This window comes from Cygnus atratus, chromosome 5 (genome assembly GCF_013377495.2).
Source record: "Cygnus atratus isolate AKBS03 ecotype Queensland, Australia chromosome 5, CAtr_DNAZoo_HiC_assembly, whole genome shotgun sequence".
Taxonomy (NCBI): Eukaryota; Metazoa; Chordata; class Aves; order Anseriformes; family Anatidae; genus Cygnus; species Cygnus atratus.
This window is the reverse complement of record NC_066366.1, coordinates 64,693,003-64,713,416: the sequence shown is the minus strand read 5'-3', so window position 1 is coordinate 64,713,416 and position 20,414 is coordinate 64,693,003. Positions and strand designations below refer to the sequence as shown.

General features: G+C 43.8%; 2 protein-coding genes across 2 annotated transcripts in view; one reads left to right on the top strand and one right to left on the bottom strand.

Annotated features, from left to right (window-relative positions):
* FANCM (FA complementation group M) overlaps positions 1-20,414 on the top strand; it is a gene marked incomplete at its 5' end in the record, with an annotated part of 75,534 nt that overhangs the window by 5,883 nt on the left and 49,237 nt on the right. The window contains 2 exons of the mRNA XM_035551461.2: positions 19,238-19,369; positions 20,156-20,288. Of these exons, the coding sequence (XP_035407354.2) occupies positions 19,238-19,369; positions 20,156-20,288 (265 nt within the window). The remainder of the gene's footprint in view (positions 1-19,237; positions 19,370-20,155; positions 20,289-20,414) is intronic.
* LOC118250351 (heme-binding protein 1-like) lies at positions 1,962-11,798 on the bottom strand. Its single transcript, XM_035551375.2, has 5 exons — positions 11,570-11,798; positions 5,727-5,818; positions 4,296-4,437; positions 2,787-2,970; positions 1,962-2,373 (listed from the first exon to the last, which is right to left on the bottom strand). Exons 1-5 carry the CDS (start codon positions 11,796-11,798, stop codon positions 2,202-2,204), a joined length of 819 nt encoding a protein of 272 aa, XP_035407268.2. The 3' UTR covers positions 1,962-2,201.

Sequence of the window (20,414 nt, the reverse complement as noted above, 5' to 3'; positions counted from 1 at the left end):
TGATCCTGTACCTTGAACAAGCTGAGAGCAGTAAAAGATACGAGAGGCATCTTCACCACCTCATCCTGTCGGGTAGGAGATGCTTGGACGTGCATTTAACCTGGCTCATCAAACAGTGCCCCCCGCTGGGGCCGCCACTGGCACAAGCACTCGTACTGTCACCTGGCAGCTCGGAGTGCACTCCGGGCTCGGTGGCTCTCTGGCTGGAACGAGGAGGACCCCAAACCCACAGCTTTTCTGAGGTTTTGCCCCTCCAACTGCCCCCGCCCTCCCACGCGCTCTAAGCACAGTCTGTCTGTGGCAGTACACCTGTCTGTGCTGGGCTGGGGCAGGCTGCCCGAACAGCTGGGGAAACCAGGGATTGAGGAGGGGGTGAGGACTGGCCCCCCAGCGCTGTCGGTTCAAAGCAAGGCCTTTCTCGCTTCACCCATCTCCCCCGTCTCTGCAGGCAGCGGCCAGCGGAGGGCGCCGTGGTCACGCTGAAGCGCGATCAGCAGCTCCCAGCCGCCGCCCCAGGACCCTGCCGCACGTTCCTGGGTTAACGGGAAGTCAGAGCCCTGCGGCAGCAGGAGGCGTAAAGGGCTTGGGTCCTGGACGTTTATTCAGCAGTACTGCATAAATGCCCTCTGTTCGCCGATTAACAAACGCGACCGTAAGCGCTCAGACAGCGGCTCTGGTTGTTGCGTTGTGTGTTGCAACTGGAGAACACAAAAGCTCAACTTAAAGCCCGAACGTTGTAGTTGATACGTGACTCTGGGGATATACTCCATTAAATTTTATACAAAAAGTCATTCGCTTAGATTAAGATTAAACTCTACTATCGTATCTCTAAGGGGAGACATGGAAGGGATTTCTGAGAGCAAACCTGTTTGCTAACTCGATTCCAAAGTGCGTTGGGTGCTCCCTAACTGCGGTACGTAGCAAAGCCTGCGTGCTGCTCAGAGCCGGGGCGTTAGAGCTGTGCGGGCTGGGCTTCGAGTCCCAGTGCGCTGCATGAGCAGGCTGCTCCGAGAATCACCACGTGGGTAAAGGCAAAGGAAACAAGCTGCAGCACGGAAAGTTAGGAATTAGGAAGAGAAATTCTCACAGTGAGGGTGGTCAAATACTGGAACAGGGCCCAGAGGGGCTATGGGATCCTCGTCCCAGGAGGTGCTGTACGCTGGGCTGCACGAGGCCCTGAGCAGCCCCATCGGCGCTGGCCCTTCCAGCAGAGGGCTGGGCCAGGTGAGCGTCAGGGGCTGTACGTTTAGTTTATGTGGTTCTGTGCTTCGTGAAATACTGGTAGCATTTCTAACTTCGGCAGTGTAGCACTGCTGTAAGAATGTAAAAAGTAGTGAACAGATTACTTCAGCAGTAGTGTTTTTAACATTCAGCAAAGATTTAAGATAAAAGCGTTCAGAAAGCTGGAGCTGAAATTAACCGCTTTCTATTTGGGAATGACACGTTTAGTCATGGGATTACTGCGAGTGGGTGATTAAGGTGAGCTGTAACTTTTCTACCAAAATGTCAGTGAGCCTAAGCACTGTTCTGCTGCCTTGGTCTCTTCTCAAGGTCTAAAGTACTTTGGTTGAGTGCTTGGTGAGGTAATGCATTAAGCATTGAGAATCTCGGCTCCACCAGAGATAAGGACAAAACCCGTCAGCATTGGCCTAGTCTTGATCCTTGGTTTAATCCCAGTGGTCTAAATCTGGTAATTCTCTTCAGAAATAAAGACCCGAACATTCTTTTTTCTGAAGCATAGTCTGCACGTGTGAATTGGTTTTAATGCATGTCCCATCGAAAGCCTCAGCAGTGCCTTTTTGTAGCTGGTGCAGCCCTAGGTGCCCAGAGCAAGCCAGGACAGGGGCTGCAGGAGCTCCATTAGGACGGTCCCAAGCCCCAACAGACGAGAAATGCTAATAAGTGGGTGAGGGGAAAGGGCTCTGCCCCCCTTATCTTGGGGAGAAAGGGGGAAGATAAGGTGAAGTAATTTTTCTCATTTTTATAGTGCTAAAATCTCCACAAGAATTATTTAGAACTGGTTTCACATGTTAGCTCTGTTTGCTTATTAAGTTGGAGTGATTGCCTTGCTAAGCTGGCTAAAAGCCACATTTTTGTATTTTCTTGAGGGTTTGACATCTAATCTCACACAATTCACATGTAAAATTCTGCCAGTAAATCAGAGCTGATTCTTGTAACAGACAAGCATCAGAAACGGGCGGCTATGGTCTCTGGAGGAACCAGATCTCATTGTGTCGATTAGCAGCAGCTGGGTTTGTATATCCTGCAATGATGAACGTATCCTGCAAACATAACTCTGGGCTCTCCAGAATTTCCGCCAACAGGTTTATTTCTCTCATTATAGAGTCTTCATTGGTGATTCCTCTGAAGCTCCTGTAACAATCAACTTCATATCAAGTTCTTTTTAAAATCCAGTTTTTCCCGAGCCTAGATGTGCCTTCTGTTCTAAACTCAGTCATGATTCACAAACGGCACTACCTGACTGTGGTTGGTCTCAAACAGGTAACAGTTTGTTCTTAAGTTAGCATTTTCAGTGACGTGTTAGATAGTTTGTTGCCCGCGATACAGAATATAGTGTGTTTTGGGATGCTGTTGTATCTTATATTTACATATGCATTATTTTCTGAATACGCTAGTTTCATAAAGCAGTCAGCTTTCAACAGGTACTGAAAATCATGTTTTGAGTTTGTTAGGTTTTAGAGGTTGGTTTAATATATGCAGCATGCCTACGTTGAAAACTGCTTCTTTTTACATTTTTACTAGAAAAAAATGAAAATGTTTCTTACCTACTATAAACAATAGTAGACGGCCATTCTTCAATGATTATGTCAGAGTCAAAGGGATGAGGTGGCTGGTCCTGCAGCACTTCGGGCAGGTAGTACGCTACCGTCACCGACTGCATCATCTCCGACTGAGATTCATTCGTGTGTACTATGGTCACAATGGGTATTGTTATCCCCAGGTACAGCCCTGAGGAGACAAACATGACTTTTAGAAAGTGCAAAAGGAGGTCTTCATGCCGTACTTGATTTCTGAACTCATACTGAATTATATAAAGTGAGTACCACTGAGAAGAAAGATTTGTCATTATTAGAAGGAATTCAGCATACTTCAGAAAATGGATTTCTGTATTCCAAGTAGGAAGTAACATTTTATTGTGCCTTGCAATTTGTATGTATCTGTCTGCGTGTACGTGTATATACACATATATAAAACCTCTATATGCAAACATGTTTGCATGTGTGTCTAAAATGTGGTAGTTGTCAAGCTCTCCTGTCTCTATGTATGGTGAATGGTTTGACGTAACTTCTTACCTCCACCTTAAGAGGGTTGCGTTTTTGTGAACTGCCCTTGTCTCATGTTTTAAATATTTGGGAGCAAAGAATGTAGGCAGGACAAGGGGGCTGCATTGTGAATTCATGCAGGATTTACTGTTAAGATGTTGCTTTATTTGTGCAGTAAATAAAGCTTGTGATTTTGACTGTGCAGATAGCAGTGATTATTAGGAGTGAGAAATCTGCTTCTGTATATGGTTTGAAAACAAAACTGCTGTTCTGCAGCCAAAATAACTTTTAAACAATATTTAAAATGTTAACAGAATTCGAGGGTGGGCGGAAACACCTGATTAAGGGAAAACTTTTAAGAGAATGTTTTTAGTTTCTTGGAAAGGAAATTAAGACTTGGCTTGATTACAGCATGTGGTGTTACAGAACAAAACATTGGCTATTATAGTACTTCTTAATCATCTGGAGAATGGTAAAAATGAAAAGCTATCAAGGCCATGGTGGATTTTATCCTTTCAGTGTTCTTGAGTTAAAACGGGATTATGTTTGTGGAAAATACTCTTCAACCACGCCAATTTTTGGTGTCCATTCAGACATGCACAAGTTGAGTATCATGAGCTAACATGAGGCAAGTGTAATGCTACGGGCGCTCGGCGTTAAACTGTGAATAGGTGACTGCGGTACTTTTGTGACAACTACACCACTGAATGCTGTAGCAAAAGCCTTATTCATAGCCGACAGTCTACAAAAATAGCCAGAGCCAGTTCCCAAGCGGTTACAGTGGTCAGGATGCCCCTGGAAGTCAGTTCAGTGATCATGTACCTTCAGACGTAACCTTCTAGCACGTACGTAGAGGGAACAGCATTTAGTTTTGATTATACTGGAAAGGCCATTTTAAAGGAAGATGGTGATACAGACAGAAACAGCTAATAAAAATATCCTCCTAATTAGGAGGGGCTAGTGCATAAATGTAATGTTTTCACTGTAATGAAGAATTGTGGTACTAATTACCTGAGGAATTCTGCTCACAAATGTACCTCATAAGCTTCATGAATCCAAGACAAATGCTCTGTTCATACTGTTTTTCTTTCATTTTTATACAAGCCCACTTGGCTTTTCCATACTGACGTTTTTCATAAAGCAGGTCTCCAAGCTGCAAACACAACCAGATAATAATTTTATGTTCTAAGTTAAATAAATAAATAAATAAATAAAACAAATACCACAAGCAAACAAAACTCATACAATATTCAGTGCTTTGATTAGAACATGCACCTACAGAAGTTGATTTCTTTATGAACAGGAGAATAGCAAGCACGAGAAGTTATTTTAACTCTCAGCGTCAGCCATACCTTAAGTGTTTTGTTTGCTACTTAGTTCACATGCAGGTTGTTTTCAAGGTCCAAGTTGGCATATAATAAGTAGATAAACAAAACCAATGCAATGAACACATCTTACACGAATAAAATAAAAAGTGCATCTTTTTTCGACTGTCAGTGAAGTGATTATGAAAGGAACATGTAAATGTCAGTCCTTTCTCACATAAATCCAGGAGGAATATACTAATGATCTTGGACCAAAATCTATTTCAGCAGACCTACGGGTAGTTCTTCTTCAAAATAAGGAACTGATAGCTTTTGACCTTGCAATATTAAATATTTAGTTACTACAACACTACAGAGAAACTGCTTTTGAGCATTTAATTACAACAATAATAGTTAGAGTCCCAAACTGTTCAGATGAAATACACTCAATCAAATAGTGATATTTATAAACCTGAATTATATGGATCTGTTTAAAACAAATGGGATGGGAAATCTTCCTACACGGTTAGTAAAGATTTCTTTATTTGTCATTTATTTAAGGTTAGATACCTGTGTGCAAACTTCCTGAACTGTAGAAAATTTGCTGGACATTGAAGGTTTTATTAGAGGATAAGATGGTTTCTATGAGATGGATTTGCAAATTGATGTTCTCTTTGTAATGACCCATGATACAAAGCTACAAGTTTGGTTTTAAATTCAGATAATAATCTCCTCCAAGTACTCTTTCCTACGGTTGAATGAATGTGATTGTAAAAAAAAAACAAGTGCATTGGTTTAGATGAAGAAAATGGGGTTTTATTTCAAATGTCAAAATATGATGAGGTTTTGTTAAATTAATTCAAAAATGTCACCAAGACTGCCATTCTTGACTGTCTTCTGACATTCTTGCTAGTTTCTAGCTTACAAAAATAGAAAACTTCACAGATACATGAAAAAAACAGTGAGATGTTAAAAAAGAAATGCTGTAAAAAAGAAATCCAGCTGTAAGGGGTATATCCACTTAGGATTTTTAGTACTATAGGTGGATGAATTACTTTTATAAAGGAACACAGCTTTGAAATCTAGGTATGAATACTGAAAACACTGTTAGAAGCTGAAACGGGAAGGACACCAGTACCTTTTCTTTGCGCTGGATCAGAGTAAACGGGATGGTCTGTCTCTCCTGGGGACTGTTATTTCTAGTCAGCTGCTGAATTGGCTCTGCCATGTCTACAATAAAATAACGCATTTCCAAGTTAGCTGTGAAGCTGTAGAAACAGGAATGAAATGTTTCATTCTGCTTTCTCTTAGTTAAACTTCTGTGGACTTTCTGCTTTTAACAAGTTTAGTTTGCTTTTCAATATTAGCAGGCATGGCTGACTGGCTTTGGTCTCTGTACTGTTCAGAACAGGTCTTGCTCTCCCACCCCCTCTATATTCCAATTATACGTGCGTCTCTTGAAAGGGCTTTTGTCGATGCCCACTTGTGCGGCTCTGTGCAGGAGGACTGCCAGTTCTGGCATCCCTTCCAACGCTGGATTCATGTGTATCCACATGAAGGAGTAAATTGCGTCGGCTGCTCTTGCTCACAGGTTCAAGGAAGTACTGCTGTGGAAGCTGTCACTTCCAAAAGACATTTTGTCTGATAGTTAGCCCCAGCCTTTGGTGCTACGCACGTTGCAGTGCTGCTCGTGGATGCTCCAGCCTCTGTGTGCACACTGAAGCTCTGCGTCTTTAGATTTACCCAGCAATGCCTTTTCTTTTTAAATGCAAGCCCTTCTAGTAAGACTTCACAGGGCAGAACAACTTTAAAAATAGAAGGCAAACAACTGATTTCATTAAGAAGAGACCATGACCTCTCGTTTGTACTGTCGGAAGGAGACTTCTCAGCAAAGGCCCCGGGGTGCTGGCCAAGGAGCGGGCAGCAGGGTGAGGGAGGTGGCTCCTGGGGCTGCCTTTCACCCACGGGGCCTGGTCTGGGGCTTCGTGGTAGAGGAATGACAGTGAGGAACTTGAGGTAATTCAGCAGAGGGCGTCCAAGATGATGAGGGGAGAAGGTGGCAGGGAAGGGTGCTGAGGGAACCCGATGGGCTCTGGCTGGAGAGGGGGAGGCGGGGGTGCGCTCTCCACCACCTCGCAGAAGTGTGTGTGTGTGTATATATATAGAGAGAGACCAAGTTGCCATGTAAAATGGACCGAGTTGTGACCTGAATTGCCGTGGAAAATTCTGATGAGGTATTTCAAGAAAAACACAGTGCCAGTGATCAAACACCAGGACAGGGGCCCAAGATGTTGAGGGGCCTCAACACTTTCCTCCTCCTTGGGAAAGCGTCAGCTTGATGAGACCCCGAGCAACTTCAAAGCTGACAGGTAGAAGCCTAACTTGGAAACTAGCTCTGCTTTTAACAAGGAGTTAGACTACAGAGCTTCAGAGGCTCCTTACACCCTAAATTATCATGTAGTTGTGTGCTAGTGTAAGTAGATGTTTATATTTCCATTAAAAACGCTGAAACTATAAATGAGGGAGAAGAAGAGTGTCCTATTAAGTTAAAGAAGTATAAGATGAGTAAACAGTTCCTCAATGCATACTTCAGTGAAGAAATGTATCTTGAGAGGATGTGATTTTAACAAAGCAAATAGAAAAGATCTTTTTTGTGTGTTATCTTGACACTATTTCTTTCTGGTGCAGAATTTTTATCCGTATGGGCTGTCTCTGATTAGATGCCAGGCACATCAGATGAAAGTTTCTGTTCGAGTTTGGAAGGGGCAAAAGACTGTTGACTGAACAATCTTGCAAAAATGAAACAACTTCACAAGGTGGGAGTAGAGCAAAGCTAGCATCATAACTTGTGTTCTTTACATCAGATGACATTACACCTGACTGAAAGAAACACAGGGGTTCAATGTTCTCAAATTAGTCCTTACCATAAGGCACTAGTAAAGGTTAAACAGAACATACCAAGTATATTTGACTAACAGGGACACCGTGTTTTGCATGCTTTTCACGTTCGCCCTTTTCTTTCTTCTTGCCCTTTGGACCAAGAAGGACCCAAAGTATGGTCTAATGCCATCACTTCTGATCTGAGCTCTGGCGTTCTGGCAGCAGATGATGTGAAGGGAGCGTTAATACAAGACAGTGTTGAAGAGCTCTAAGCATGCTCAGCACAGAGATGCAACTGAAACGTGCCGCAGCTCTTTGAATGATTCTCACGTTTTGTAAGAGATTCTATAGTGAACCTATTCTTGATTTCCAGATGCAGACGTAAGTAACGGCCCAGTCTGCAGCAATCATCACGCTTCCCAGCCAAGCTCAAGGGGATAGAAGGAGCAAGTGTATTATACTTGCTATTCAGTACTAGCATATTCTTGTACTCCTGTTCTCCCATGCTTTTCTAGTTTAAATACAGTTGGATTAGGTGTAGATGCAACTACGGTTGCCTCAACAACTGCTCTAACTGTAGTTCATAAAGAAGCCTGCCTATAAGTTGGCTCCTAGCAGAAAGGCTTAAAAGCTCTGGTTATAAGGCTAGTCCTAGCAATGGAGAACCTCTCTTCCAAAATAGCTGGTCCCTTGCATGTCAAACTTGAAGTAATGCAAGCATTCGTGCACTGTGATGGAGGTTTAGAAACTTGATTTTTCTGTACAGTGTTTGAAAATGTTTGTGAATTTCTGCCACGCCACTTCATGCTGTGTATCAGACACGTTCCAAAGGACTGTATATTTCAGCTGAAATAAGATCCCTTCTCTTCTGTGTTTCAAGCGCCTCAAAGTCTTAAGCAGAAAAGACAGGATGATGGGGGGAGGGAGGGAACAGTATTATTCATCTTTGAGAGGAGAGACTTAAGATGCAGAAGAATTAACTTAGCCTAGGTCACTCGTAAATCTGTAGCTGAGCTGGGAATCAAACCTACATCTCCTGGCATCCAGTGCAGGGGGTTTAGCTTTAAGACTATTTGGAATAGTATAAAGATCCTTTTAATAAAGGGTAGAAAGATACACTTCAGTTAACTTTAAACTTTTTTTTTTTTAATGTCACCGGGAAATAAATTTAAAATATAAGTAATGACATTTACAATTGATCTCTTCGGATGCTAAGAGAAAAACAGTAGATGAGATTTCCAGCACTGAAATTCCAGAGTACCGAGGAGTTAGGAAACATTTTAAGACTCTAGAAATGTTAGCTCTATTTTGATCCCTTTGCTGATAAATGTGGTCAGATATTTTTTTCCCGTGTTAATGCAAAGGAGAGTTCCAGAGTTTTATTCTTCAGTGCATGAATCTCTGCCTGTCAGGCATGGCAGTATACCATGGATAATAAATGTTTTAGCCTGCACAATATTTAGATTATACAGCTCAAAGCAAGTGAGTTGCTTGATGTACATACCCTCTGTCAGTCCAAACTCGCAAACTTAAATACTGGTGTGAAAAAATGAGGCAAGATGATAATGAGCTGTAGCAGTATATCTAGGTAAAGACTTAAAGTAAGTTTTAAAAACTACTAATTGTAAATTTCAGTTTTGAAATAATCGTATACCTGCCTATGGGTAGGTATTATGAAAGAGGCAAATCTTTACAAATAAATTTATACAGATAATGCACGCTTGACAAGACTTGTACATAGCAGCAAGATTGAACAGTATTTGAAGTGTTGCACAACTTAATTTGTGTCTGATCAGACGTGCTGTGTCACTGAAGTGGGATGAACTCATCAGCTGTGCCCTCAAACCGCGTGCATGCACACCAGGCTTCTGAGTTTAGGAGGCAGCCTTTGTACCGCAAGGAACCAGTCTTCACGCTGAAAAGAAGCACGAGACCCGTGCCACGCACCTTGGAGCTGCTCACAAGCAGGCTTGTGAGGCTATGCACGAGGTGGGGGAGGCTGCGTGGCCAGGACAGCACAGCCACAGCATAGTCCTGTCCTGGCTCTAACTGTCCTGCAGCCTCTGTACCAACAGAGCCATGCTACCACTTACGTGCTGTAACCTCAGCAAGGGAAGCATATTTGAACCGATGGCAAAGTCACGTGCAATTCAAGACCTAGATTTTGATGTGGGGCCAGGGTACTCGACCTCAGAGCGTGCTGCTTTGTACACTGGGCACCTTTTGGAAACTATGCTTTAGCAAGTGGATGATTTTGATGAGTAGCAACCTTCCCAAGCATGCTTGTTAATCTTGTATTGAAATTAGTAATGAGAAATTTAAAGTAACTGCTGAAGTATGACTTCTGCTGATCATAGGTAGGTAACATGGAGTTCTCAAGCCAAGAAGGTTAGATTATACCATCCTATACTTTTAGTTTTCATTTACCTTTTGGTTGCAAAGTTTGCTGTTGGCCAGACAGTCAGCTTACAGGATTACAGTCTCGTTAATTGTGATAAATCGCTATGCCAGTCATAGAAATGTTTGAATCTCACAAAATCTGTTGTTTTTAGAAGACTCGCAGTGCTCCTGTTACTCTTGAAAGGTACTAACAAAACCTACTAGCAAGGTATCTTCTTGAGAGACATATTGTCCCCATAGAGCAAGACAGGTGTCAAAGCTTGTGGCAGCCCAGAACTATTGTCATAGCGGGGCATTGCCCTGATTTCACAGACTTTTCCACTAGACTATAGGAAATACGCAAGCTGTTACTGGGATCTCAAATGCTCTGCGTGCACAGCTAGCACTGTGGCAGCAAACAGCCAAGTAAAGCTCTTGTGCTTTCCTGCACCAGGGCTCCAGTGCCAGCAGCTGCTTGGATGGGGCACACTAGTCACGAGATCCTGCGTGCTCCCTGGTGAAACGAAGGAATTCTCCTCCCAGGATGTCATCTGCATTTCCTCTGTGGATGTCTGAGGCTGACTGATTACTAAAACATGGATATTAGGTTAACCTGCACTGTAAATAGATCGTAAATAGATACAGAGCTGATGAGCTCTTACTTCTAGTTGAGGTGCAATCCTCTCTTGACATATCTTGACTTCACTGAGGGAAGTCTTGCATTTTGATTTTTGTAACACCTACCCTAACACTGCAAAGGAAGCCTTTTATTATATTGCAACCACAATGTGGTAAAACACTACTTTTGACAGATTTGCCAAACCTGATCTCCTGCATAATAACTCTTAGTGAAAGAGGGCATTGACACTTCTACATCATTTTGTGGGAAGGAATCTTGTTCCTTCTATACAGAGCTCCTCATAAGGGAGCATTTCACATCTGTGTGTTCAGGTCTTGATTAATGCCTTAGACAGGGACCCTCTCTCGTCACCCACTCCCTTTCTGTGTGCCCCTGCAGGGCAGGAGGCTGCCGGACTTGATGCTGTGACCAGGAGCAAGCGTTGGAGCGGCAGGACTGTGTCAGGTGCTGCACATTCAGACACCCCCATGGAGGCAAGCCAGTGAACGCTGTTCAGACTGAGCTTGCTGGGCCTCCTCTTGGTACCCAAAGGGTCTTCCTTGTGAAGACATTAGAAGGATAAAGTGGGACTTCCAGATGTGGCTTGAAAAGGAGGCAGAAAGTGAGGCTGTTCCCTTTCTGCTGTGTTGGAACCTAGGAGGAGTTTAAGGATCAGGGAATTCATTTTGACAGTGCCTGAGGCAGTCTGTGCAAGGCTTTTGTGCTTTCCATCCTCTGCGAGGAGGACTTACAAGAGGCAGAGCTCCTCAGCATCTGTGCTGCTCAGAACACGGGCAGCACTGAGGCGTCGCGGTCCCGACTGCGGTGAGCCTGCCCTTACCCTCTGCTGCTTGCTGCGAGCAACAGGACCTGCTACAGCCTTTTGGATTCTCCCGTCTCTCTCGAAATTGAAAATAAGCCACTTCTTAATAAGACAAGCCGGGGAGGCGTACTGTCAAAAGGCAAGGTCAGTCCCGTTATTTGTTTACTCCCTGCAACCTTCCACTTCCAGCGTAAAGCCCCAAACCGCCCCTATCTGTGGGATGGCCGCAGGGGGGGGTTCAGAGCCACCCCTTTACACCCCCCCCCCGGCCGGCTCTTACCGCGGGGCACGTCCACCTGGTGCCCCCTGCCCACGCTCTGCCAGTAGCTGAGCAGCCGCTCCTGCTCCTCGTCCTCCATCCGCTCGGCCGCCTCCTCCTCCAGGCTGCTGCCGTTGCTGTGGTACGCCGAGTCGGGGCTCTCCTCCGCCATGCCGTCCAGCTCCTCCAGCGTGATCACGGCCGGGCCGCCCGGCTCCGCGCCGCTCATCCGGCACCCGCCCGTCTCCATCGTGCTGAGCCGGGCCGTGCTGGGCCCAGCCGAGCCGCGCAGAACCGGGCTGAGCCGAGCCGGGCTGCGGGTGCTGCCGCCGGCGCGGCGCTTTATGAGGGCTGGGCGGGGCGGGGCGGGGCGGGGGCGGGCTCCAGGTGTGTGCGTGGGGACCCACTTGGTCTCTGAGCGGTGGTTTTTGTTTTTTGTTTTTTTTTTTTGTTTTTTCTCCTCCCCGCTGCTCTTCATCTCCTGTCGGTCCTTCCTTATTGTGACTCTATCTCGTAAGCCATGCCCGAAAGGCAGATCTTTCACTTTGCTCAGGACCGGCTGCAAGGTCTCTCGGAACAGACTCCAGCCAGGCGTGCGAACCCTGTGGGTCATTTTGTTCTCGAAGGCCCAGCTTCGGAAGTTGGCAGCTGTGTAATTTTGGCATTGCTGAGGAAAGCCTTTGGGAGAAGGGGGATGTGAGCAGCCCTGTTTGTGGAAGGCTGTCATGGGGCAGGATCTGACTGAATCTGGGGTCCCCCCAGGGCGTGCGGCTCTGTTTCTAGTTGTCTTTAAGAGAAATAAGCATGGTGGTCCATTTTTCTCAGGCAGCAGAGGAAAGCCTCCAGGATTCAGAATTTTCAGTAGGAAAATAGATTGCACCTATACACTGCTGAGATGCCTGCAAGAGGAGGAAAACAAGGATTAGGGATGTAAGTGCTGACTCTGTGATGTGGCACCTAATTCCTCACACACACACCGCCGTGTCTGACCAGTAAGTGTCTCCCAGGCTTTTCTAATCCCAGGGGCTCGTCTTGGTGTGCCAACAAACTATTAATTGCCTTAGGTTAAGTAAAGTGAGTAAGTAAATGAGGCAGATGGTTCCACTGTGAGGTTGTTTGGCCTCTTATTTGTAGGCAGCATATTGGCATCACAGACTCCTTGCTGGTCTGAAATTCACCTACATCCTTGACAAATGCTTGGAGATGATGCTTGCTTAAGTATTTTGATTGTGTGCTTGATGATTTGATTTCATGGTCAACTACCTGGTATGCAGAAGTGCAAGCCTCGTTGAGAACATGCTGAAGTGGACTGCATTTTATGGCAGTTATCAAAATTCCCTCACAAAGATGCTACTGAACTTCCTTCATGGGGCAGCTACATGGCTGTGGGTAGGTATCATGAAAAAAGTCACGGTATGAATTGATCACATCACAGGTAATGTCTCAGATGAGACTTAAGTACAGTGCAAACACTAACTGCAGTTGTTTGGGGAAAGAACTTTCCACATAATTTGGGAAGTTGGATTACTACTGCTAAGTGAGGGCATTCTGGCTCTTGGTGATTTCTTCTGGGGAACGTTATTCTTAAGAACTGACTTTTGGAGTCAATGCATAGAGGCCTCCTCTGCCTATCCTGCAGAAATGATTCTGACACTTTTTAACAGAATTAACAATTGCAACAATTTAACAATTCCAACTCTTTTGGTCAACTATTATTTAGAGAATAAATAGCTGCTGTAAGAAAGAGGCTGGTAGGAGTTTAAGATCCTGTTTTAAAGATCAACCATCACAGATAACTGCTTGTGATTTTTGTTTTGTGATATGCTCAGTAATTATGTAAAAAGTGCTGCCTTTGATAGAGCACTGAAAATGTATGATGCTCTGTGTCTAGACACTGCTAGAGTACTTGACTATTCCTGGAGTTGAACAAGGCAGATTTTTTTGTATTTGTTTTTTTCCCTCAACTTGTTAAGTTTGTGTGTAACTGCTGGCTAATAAGCAGTCACTCTTGGCAGAATATGATTTTGTTAGTGCTGTGTTCTTGGTGCTTTCCTGGCAGGTTATATCTCTGAATAGAAGAAAGAAACAAATAGCCTTGCAAATTGAGGATACAAAGCATCTGCAGTCGGATGCTTCGGTCTGTCATGTGGTGAAGTGACGACATTGACTCTTATTGAACTGCAGATTTATATAGAAATGCCATTTCTTTTTATAAATTCTCAAGTAACAGAGGAAAAATGTTCTCAGTGAAATTAATTGACGAGTAAAGTCTGTAGGCCTTTTTTGTAACTTTTAAGAAGTGAGAAATGCTGTCATAGAATAACAAGACATTAAAAGACAACAAAATAGTGTATCTTTTTTGTGAATAATACCAGCTTCCAAGGAAAAATAGTATATGTTATATATGTAACACATTCGTGGAGAACGGCAAGACCACAAAGTGTTTGAATGAATCAATATTAAATTGACAAGGAAATTCCCAGAGGAGCCAAGATGATTACTGTGTTGATCGGTATTATTTTCAGAGACTTAAATGTTTCTCTTAAAAACACTGAACCCCTCTGTGTCATCATTGTTGTATTTTCATTTTTGGGAAGATAAGAATATGTCAGTGCAAAGCTTACACAAAATAACACTTTTCTCCCTTGCATTTAGAGCTCATTTGTCTGTAATTGCAACTCTGAAGCTGTACAGAGAGAATAACCCAAATGGAGCACTAGTAGTGGCTCCTGATGCCTTTCTCACCCGTGTTTGCTGTCATAAATCCACTTGTTTTTTTGTGCGTGTGCTAGTAATTGTCCTCTATCTTCTTTCCTTCCATGCTCTGTACTGTTTTGAGAGGTTTCATCGAATGTTACAATGGCCTGTTCTCACTCTGTACATAGAGTTTATGTACCTGTGTACCTAAAGTTTCTTTACAGTCAGCAGAAAGGGTGCATGTGAGCTGCCCTGGTGCTTCGGGAGACGCTGCTGCAGCTGCGGGACTGACTGGCTCCCTGGCCTCTGCGGGGCTCCGAGGCCTTTCTGTTCTGGTGGAGTCTCAGGACTCTTTCACTCAAACGTGAGGTATGGCAGGCAGAGACTGAACACAGTTCATTCCTGGGCCTTCCTCCTGGAAGTTATTTTGGGGGAATGTTAGGGTACCATGCTTACACTTCTTGAGGTAACGCATGTTGTTAAACCACAGCCCTTTTTAGCTTCATTCCTAAAACAAAGCAATGACTGTTCGAGATCTTCAGCTAACATTCACTGGGGCTGCTCTTTCCTAAAGTTGCAGAAGGCCCTTTTTGCCTTCATGCCTTCCTGCAAAGTCATTTTGTTCTCCTCCAAGACAGTGCAATCAGAACACTTTTCTGAAGACTTAGGATAAATACACTTGTTGAAGTTGGTTTCCAGCTACGGACTGTAGGGTCTGAGCCTGCGACAAGTCTCGTCTTTTCCTTCTTCCTTTCGTCACTCTCTGTGTTGAAAAATTGTTAATCTGGAGCAGACAGTGGGAACAATATGACGTCCGTGTGGTGCACAGCAACAACAAAAGCCTGGATTTGTGTTCTGGAGCTGCTTCTGGTTTCGGTGGTTGTGTGTTAAATGAAACCAGTGTGTTGGTGTGGGCCATGCTAACTTGCCCGCACAGCCGTAGGCGTGATGTTAACTCTCCGTCACACAACGCAGTCGCATGTCCTTGCACATCAATTCTGCGTTTGCCACAGCATGTTTGGAAGTGGTGTGTGGCATATTGTGTATGGAACATGCTGGAGCTGGGCAAGGTGGGAAAGCAGGGGAAGGAGAGGAAGCAAAATGGCATCTCTGCTCAGGTACAACGCGACTGTATAAAACTCGTGAGGTCTATCTGTCGAAGTCTGGAGAGCTGTGGAGAACTTCCTGGCACTTGGAGATGCCTGTAGATGTGCGGGAATAAATACAAGTAGACCTTTTCTGTCCTTGTTTTGAGAAGATGCAGATTGCTTAGTCTGGTTTCTCTCAAATCACCCATTCTCTTCTTTGTAAGAAATGCAATGCAAATGTTATTTATCCACAGGCGATGAAATTCATTTTTTCCTGTGTGGCAAAGAATGTTTGCAAATCTGCAGTGAAATAATGAGGCAAGATTGTTTGCTAAGAGTCTTTGTTTTTTACTGTGCAAGGAGAAAACAATAGCAGTTTTTAGCAAGATGTAGCTGAAACAGGGAACAGCTCTTTGCCTTCTCAGTTCAACTTACAGTGCACGTTGTGGTCCCCAGTGCATGCTGTAGCCCCAAACTGGAGGTCTTATGCCAACTTCAGGTATAAGATTCGGAAAGCAATGTGATTTGCTGGGGAAGGTATCCTGTTCAGCAAAAAACCTTTATGTTCTTGGCAAGTTTAGTGGGACAGCTTTACCAGCTGTCCTTAATAGATTGGTAGTAAATCTGCCAGCTCTTTAAACTGCATTTAGCAAGCTAGAAGAAGTCATTAGTCCTAGTAAAAAAACATTTAAATGAATTCTACAGTTCTGTTTTTGAACAGGTAATGTAACGTGAATGTTTTGGAAAGGTTGAGGAGACTTTCCAGGAGTATTTTCTTTTTAATTAAAAGTATTTTCTTTTTGATTAAAATAAAGGTATGGAGACAAGATAAATGTAATCACTCTGAGTAGTGCTTGTTTCTGTATCCCTTCTAAGTAGGTTATGTTTACTGTTCCCTATTAGTTTTCAAGCTCCAGGTGACTGGATCCTGCAGTCTTTCATAATAGTCTTCCTTGGTTTGTTTTGCAGAAGATGATTAAATCCGGCAGGGGTGTACACTGAGCAAACAGCGACAATATAATTTTCTTACATGTTATAAACTAGGTCAAGAGATGAAACATAAAAATACAAGTAATGGAAATTAAAAAAAGTTATGCAACAAAAGTAGGAAATAATGAACTAGTGCTGAGATATTATACTTATGCGGGCTTTACTTTTTAATGAAAGCATTAATTTTGTTTTATAAAGAAACGTTTTTTAGTTCGGAGACTGACCCCATTTCCACTATTTGAGACATAGTTTAAACTTGATCTTAAGCTCCTCAAGTGTCCTCATCACTGAACTGTGTAGGATTTGATGGGAGGGAAAAGTGCTGTTTCAGTGGTATCCCATTAAAATAGAAAACACCGTTATCCCTTGCTGGGTAAACATTTTTTGTTTTAAGCACGTTTTCTTATGAGCTGGCACGGACGCTTCTGCCTTTCTCCTTGTAAAGTGGCTCATCAAATGCAGGCCAGATTTAAAAACAGTAACAACAATCTGTTTGGCAAAAGACAATGTTTTGAATTTTAAGCTCTTAAGACTAAATCAAGTCAGAGAAGATAGTTTCTGGTGTGTTTAGACTTGGCTTGATGTATGGTTTTGACCATACGTAAAAAAAACATTTTCCCTTCCCTTCCCTTCCCTTCCCTTCCCTTCCCTTCCCTTCCCTTCCCTTCCCTTCCCTTCCCTTCCCTTCCCTTCCCTTCCCTTCCCTTCCCTTCCCTTCCCTTCCCTTCCCTTCCCTTCCCTTCCCTTCCCTTCCCTTCCCTTCCCTTCCCTTCCCTTCCCAACATTGTAGTTTTACAGTTGGTCTTAGCTTGTCAGTTCAGTACAAAAATCCTTTAGAGATGGATATGGTGAGTGTAACCCCTGAACCGGCTCAGAAAGGATGAGCAGAATCTCTCATCTGGGTGTCATACAAAAATTAAGAAACCCTGGGAGAAAATAAGCAGTAAGATGTCTCTTTTCCCCATGCTATTTTCTTTTTGCCACTACGGCAGATATTTGCCACTGCGTGCTCGCGGCGTCGCCTGCTCCTTCCCGCCTGGGCCGCGTTCTCCTCGGCTGCACGTGGCGCGCTGCGTGCGACTTGGTACCCCGTCCGAAGGCCCAGAGCGACCCGGGGTGCACCAGAGTGTGCAGAATTTAGGCTTCATTTCTATTATTTCTCAGCAGCCTTTATCTGTTATAATCTGCTTAGCAGGCCGACTCCAGCGAGTTGTTTTTGAAAGGTCTGCAGGCATGGAGCCCGCAGCGTGGAAATTCCCCGGTGCATTGGCTTCTCAATTTAGCTGCTGCTTTCATGGTTTTTCCTTCACCCTTTCAAAGTTCTCTGTGCATTTTTTTTGATTCTCTTGGGGATTAGTACAACCGTAGCAGATGGTGGCAGTCGTTCCCGCCCCGTTTTCTCTGGATTTACTGCTTCGTGCCATGTAGGCACCGTACACAGAGTAAGAAGCTAAAGCGGTACAAAACTATACAAACAATCAAAGCACGCAGAGAGAAGGAGTTAAACTAAGCTGCCACTGCACTGATGGGGTATGAACAGACTGTGGTCTTTAATAATATTTGTGCATCTAAGCGGGCTCTAAAAACCCAGCATGAGTGCATGCACACTGACTGCAGGAGGAGGTTGTCACAGAGTGTTGTTACTTAGTGTTTTAACATGCATTGCATTTTTAAAATTGCTTTTCTTTTCGTGCTAGGGCATTTTGTCTTCAGAAGCTGAAGATATACCATATTGTGTGAAGCCTGAAACTTAGACCTGTTTTTATTGGCTCACTTGCACTTGATTTTCAGTAGGCTGAAAGAACAGCAGTGCGGGGGTAAGGGGCTTGTTACGCCGCAGCCGCAGCTCTGCTGGGCTGGGGACAAAACGCCTGGAGGCTTCGGGAAGCACCGTATGCATGTGAGCAGCTATCGGGAGCTATCTGCTGTCAAACTAAGTCAGGACTGCCTTTGGGGAAGCTTGTTATTGTGCTGTAGTGGTGGGTTTGGTACTGCTCGCCAAGTGGGCCAACAGATCGTAAGTCGTTTTTGTAGAACAAATCTGATTACTCCAATTATTACAGAGTTAGCGCTCAAGCAAAACTAAGTCTGTGAAAAAAAAATGCCGACCACCTGAGGCTGAGAAACAAAGAGGAAAAACAGGATTAAGATGAATTAGTGCAGGTCAGTTCCCTTGTTTCACCGCTGTGGAAAGCAGGTACATGTGATGTACAAAAACAAATTGTCTCCTGGCATGGCCGCTGAGGGAGATGGGGCCCGGCCGCGTGGTGCTCAGCGCTCGCTGCTCACTTCTCCCACTCCCACCCCTTCCACTCGCATGACTCAAACCTCTGGCTGGTCATTCGCTACACTGATTCGGGCATCATGGAGATGCACGTATGCCTACAAGTGTACTGGAGGTTGAGAAGGCGTGGAAGTCAGTCACCAGTGCGCGAGGGAGCTGCAGCATGAACTCGCGAGCTCATTACCTGTCCTGTTCGGTTTCCCTTCGACCACATCAGTACGTGGGCCAGTACAAAAGCACCGTGTGTGTTTCCACTTCGCAGTTACTTGATGGATGTAGGGTTACCTTGGTGGCAGGAGGGTGTTTGTCTGTGTATAGCATTGGGGGGCACAGATCTATAGGGAACCAAGTTGTAATAGCTCTGCTCTGAGAAAAAAATTCTGTAAATCAGCTGGTGCTCCGTGCTGGTAGCAGAGAACCTGATGGTGAGGCAGAGCACCAGCTCATCATCTGGTACAGTAACGAATTATTCAGAAATCAGTACTGCCCGTTTAGAAAAAATCTACATTTCAAGTAAAATAAATGAGCAACTTGTGTTCCATTGTGCAAGATATGTAAAAACAAAGTTATTTTAAGGGGCTAAGTGTTCCGACCGTGACATCTCTTACATATTCTGTGTTCTGTTCACAGGTGCTAGAAACATTTGCTGGACGCCTGATTAAGATGGGAGTTTTGGCAAGGCGGGATATTCCCAGCCTCACAAAGTACCAGATAATTCTAGCAAGAGATCAGTATAGAAAAAACCCTTCCTCACAAAACATGGTAAGTATTGTATTTCATGTTATTAAAGTAGTGAATAAATAGTAATACTTCGTAATTTACAAACTTTTTTGATATATGTTAAGTTAGGTTTTCATTGTATCATTCTGTTTAAGCCTTGGAATAAAATATGCCTACTTGTTCTACGTTTCTTGATGCTGATAAAGGAGAGTTAATGAAAAAGTGAAGAACTTCTTTTCCAAACTGAAATTGTTTTGAGAATTTACAGTGTACTTAACGATGGCCAGAATTACACTTCCCCCTCAAAACTACATTAGTGTACCTGGTTCTCTTAGCGGGTCTTGGAGTTTTATTTGTCATGGAGTGTTCAAATTTTTTAAACTTAAATATTGCCTTAAAAAAAAGTCAGTGTACCTTAAAGAAGACACTGGAAAATGCACTTCACGGCAGGCAAGACAATTTTCCTGACTTAAATTCTGTCACCTGTGTAGATGTGGCAGAAATCTCTCTCTGCCAAATACTGAGGGGTGGCTCAGCTGACAAACTTTGAATGCTGCTATAATGGAAAGTAACGAGCTAATCTTAGAAGATAAGACAAGTATTTTTGAGGTAGCTTGAAAGGTGGAAAAAGATTCCCTTCGCTGATGGTTAAGAGTTCTGTAACCTGTCTCCTGAAGGTTTTGATGGACAGACTACGTGACGTGCATCAGTTCGTTCTTCGGCTCTGTTTCTCAGATGTTAAGCTTGATTTAGTCATGAGAATTGCAGCGTGGTTCCTGCTGCTTATCATCTCCCTAACTTAGTGATGAGTCTGTTTTGTTTTCACAGGGGATACAACAAGGCATAATTGAAGGAGATTTTGCACTTTGTATCAGTTTATATCATGGCTATGAGCTGCTGCTGCAAATGGGATTGCGGTCATTATTTATCTACCTTTGTGGAATTATGGATGGAACGAAAGGTGAAATGTCTTCAGAAACATCCTTCTTTTGTCCCCACTCCTCCTCATTTAATTTTCTTCATCTGTCTGGCTAGTTTTGCACAAAACAGTTAATATAATGAGTGGATTGCAAACATAATTGGTACT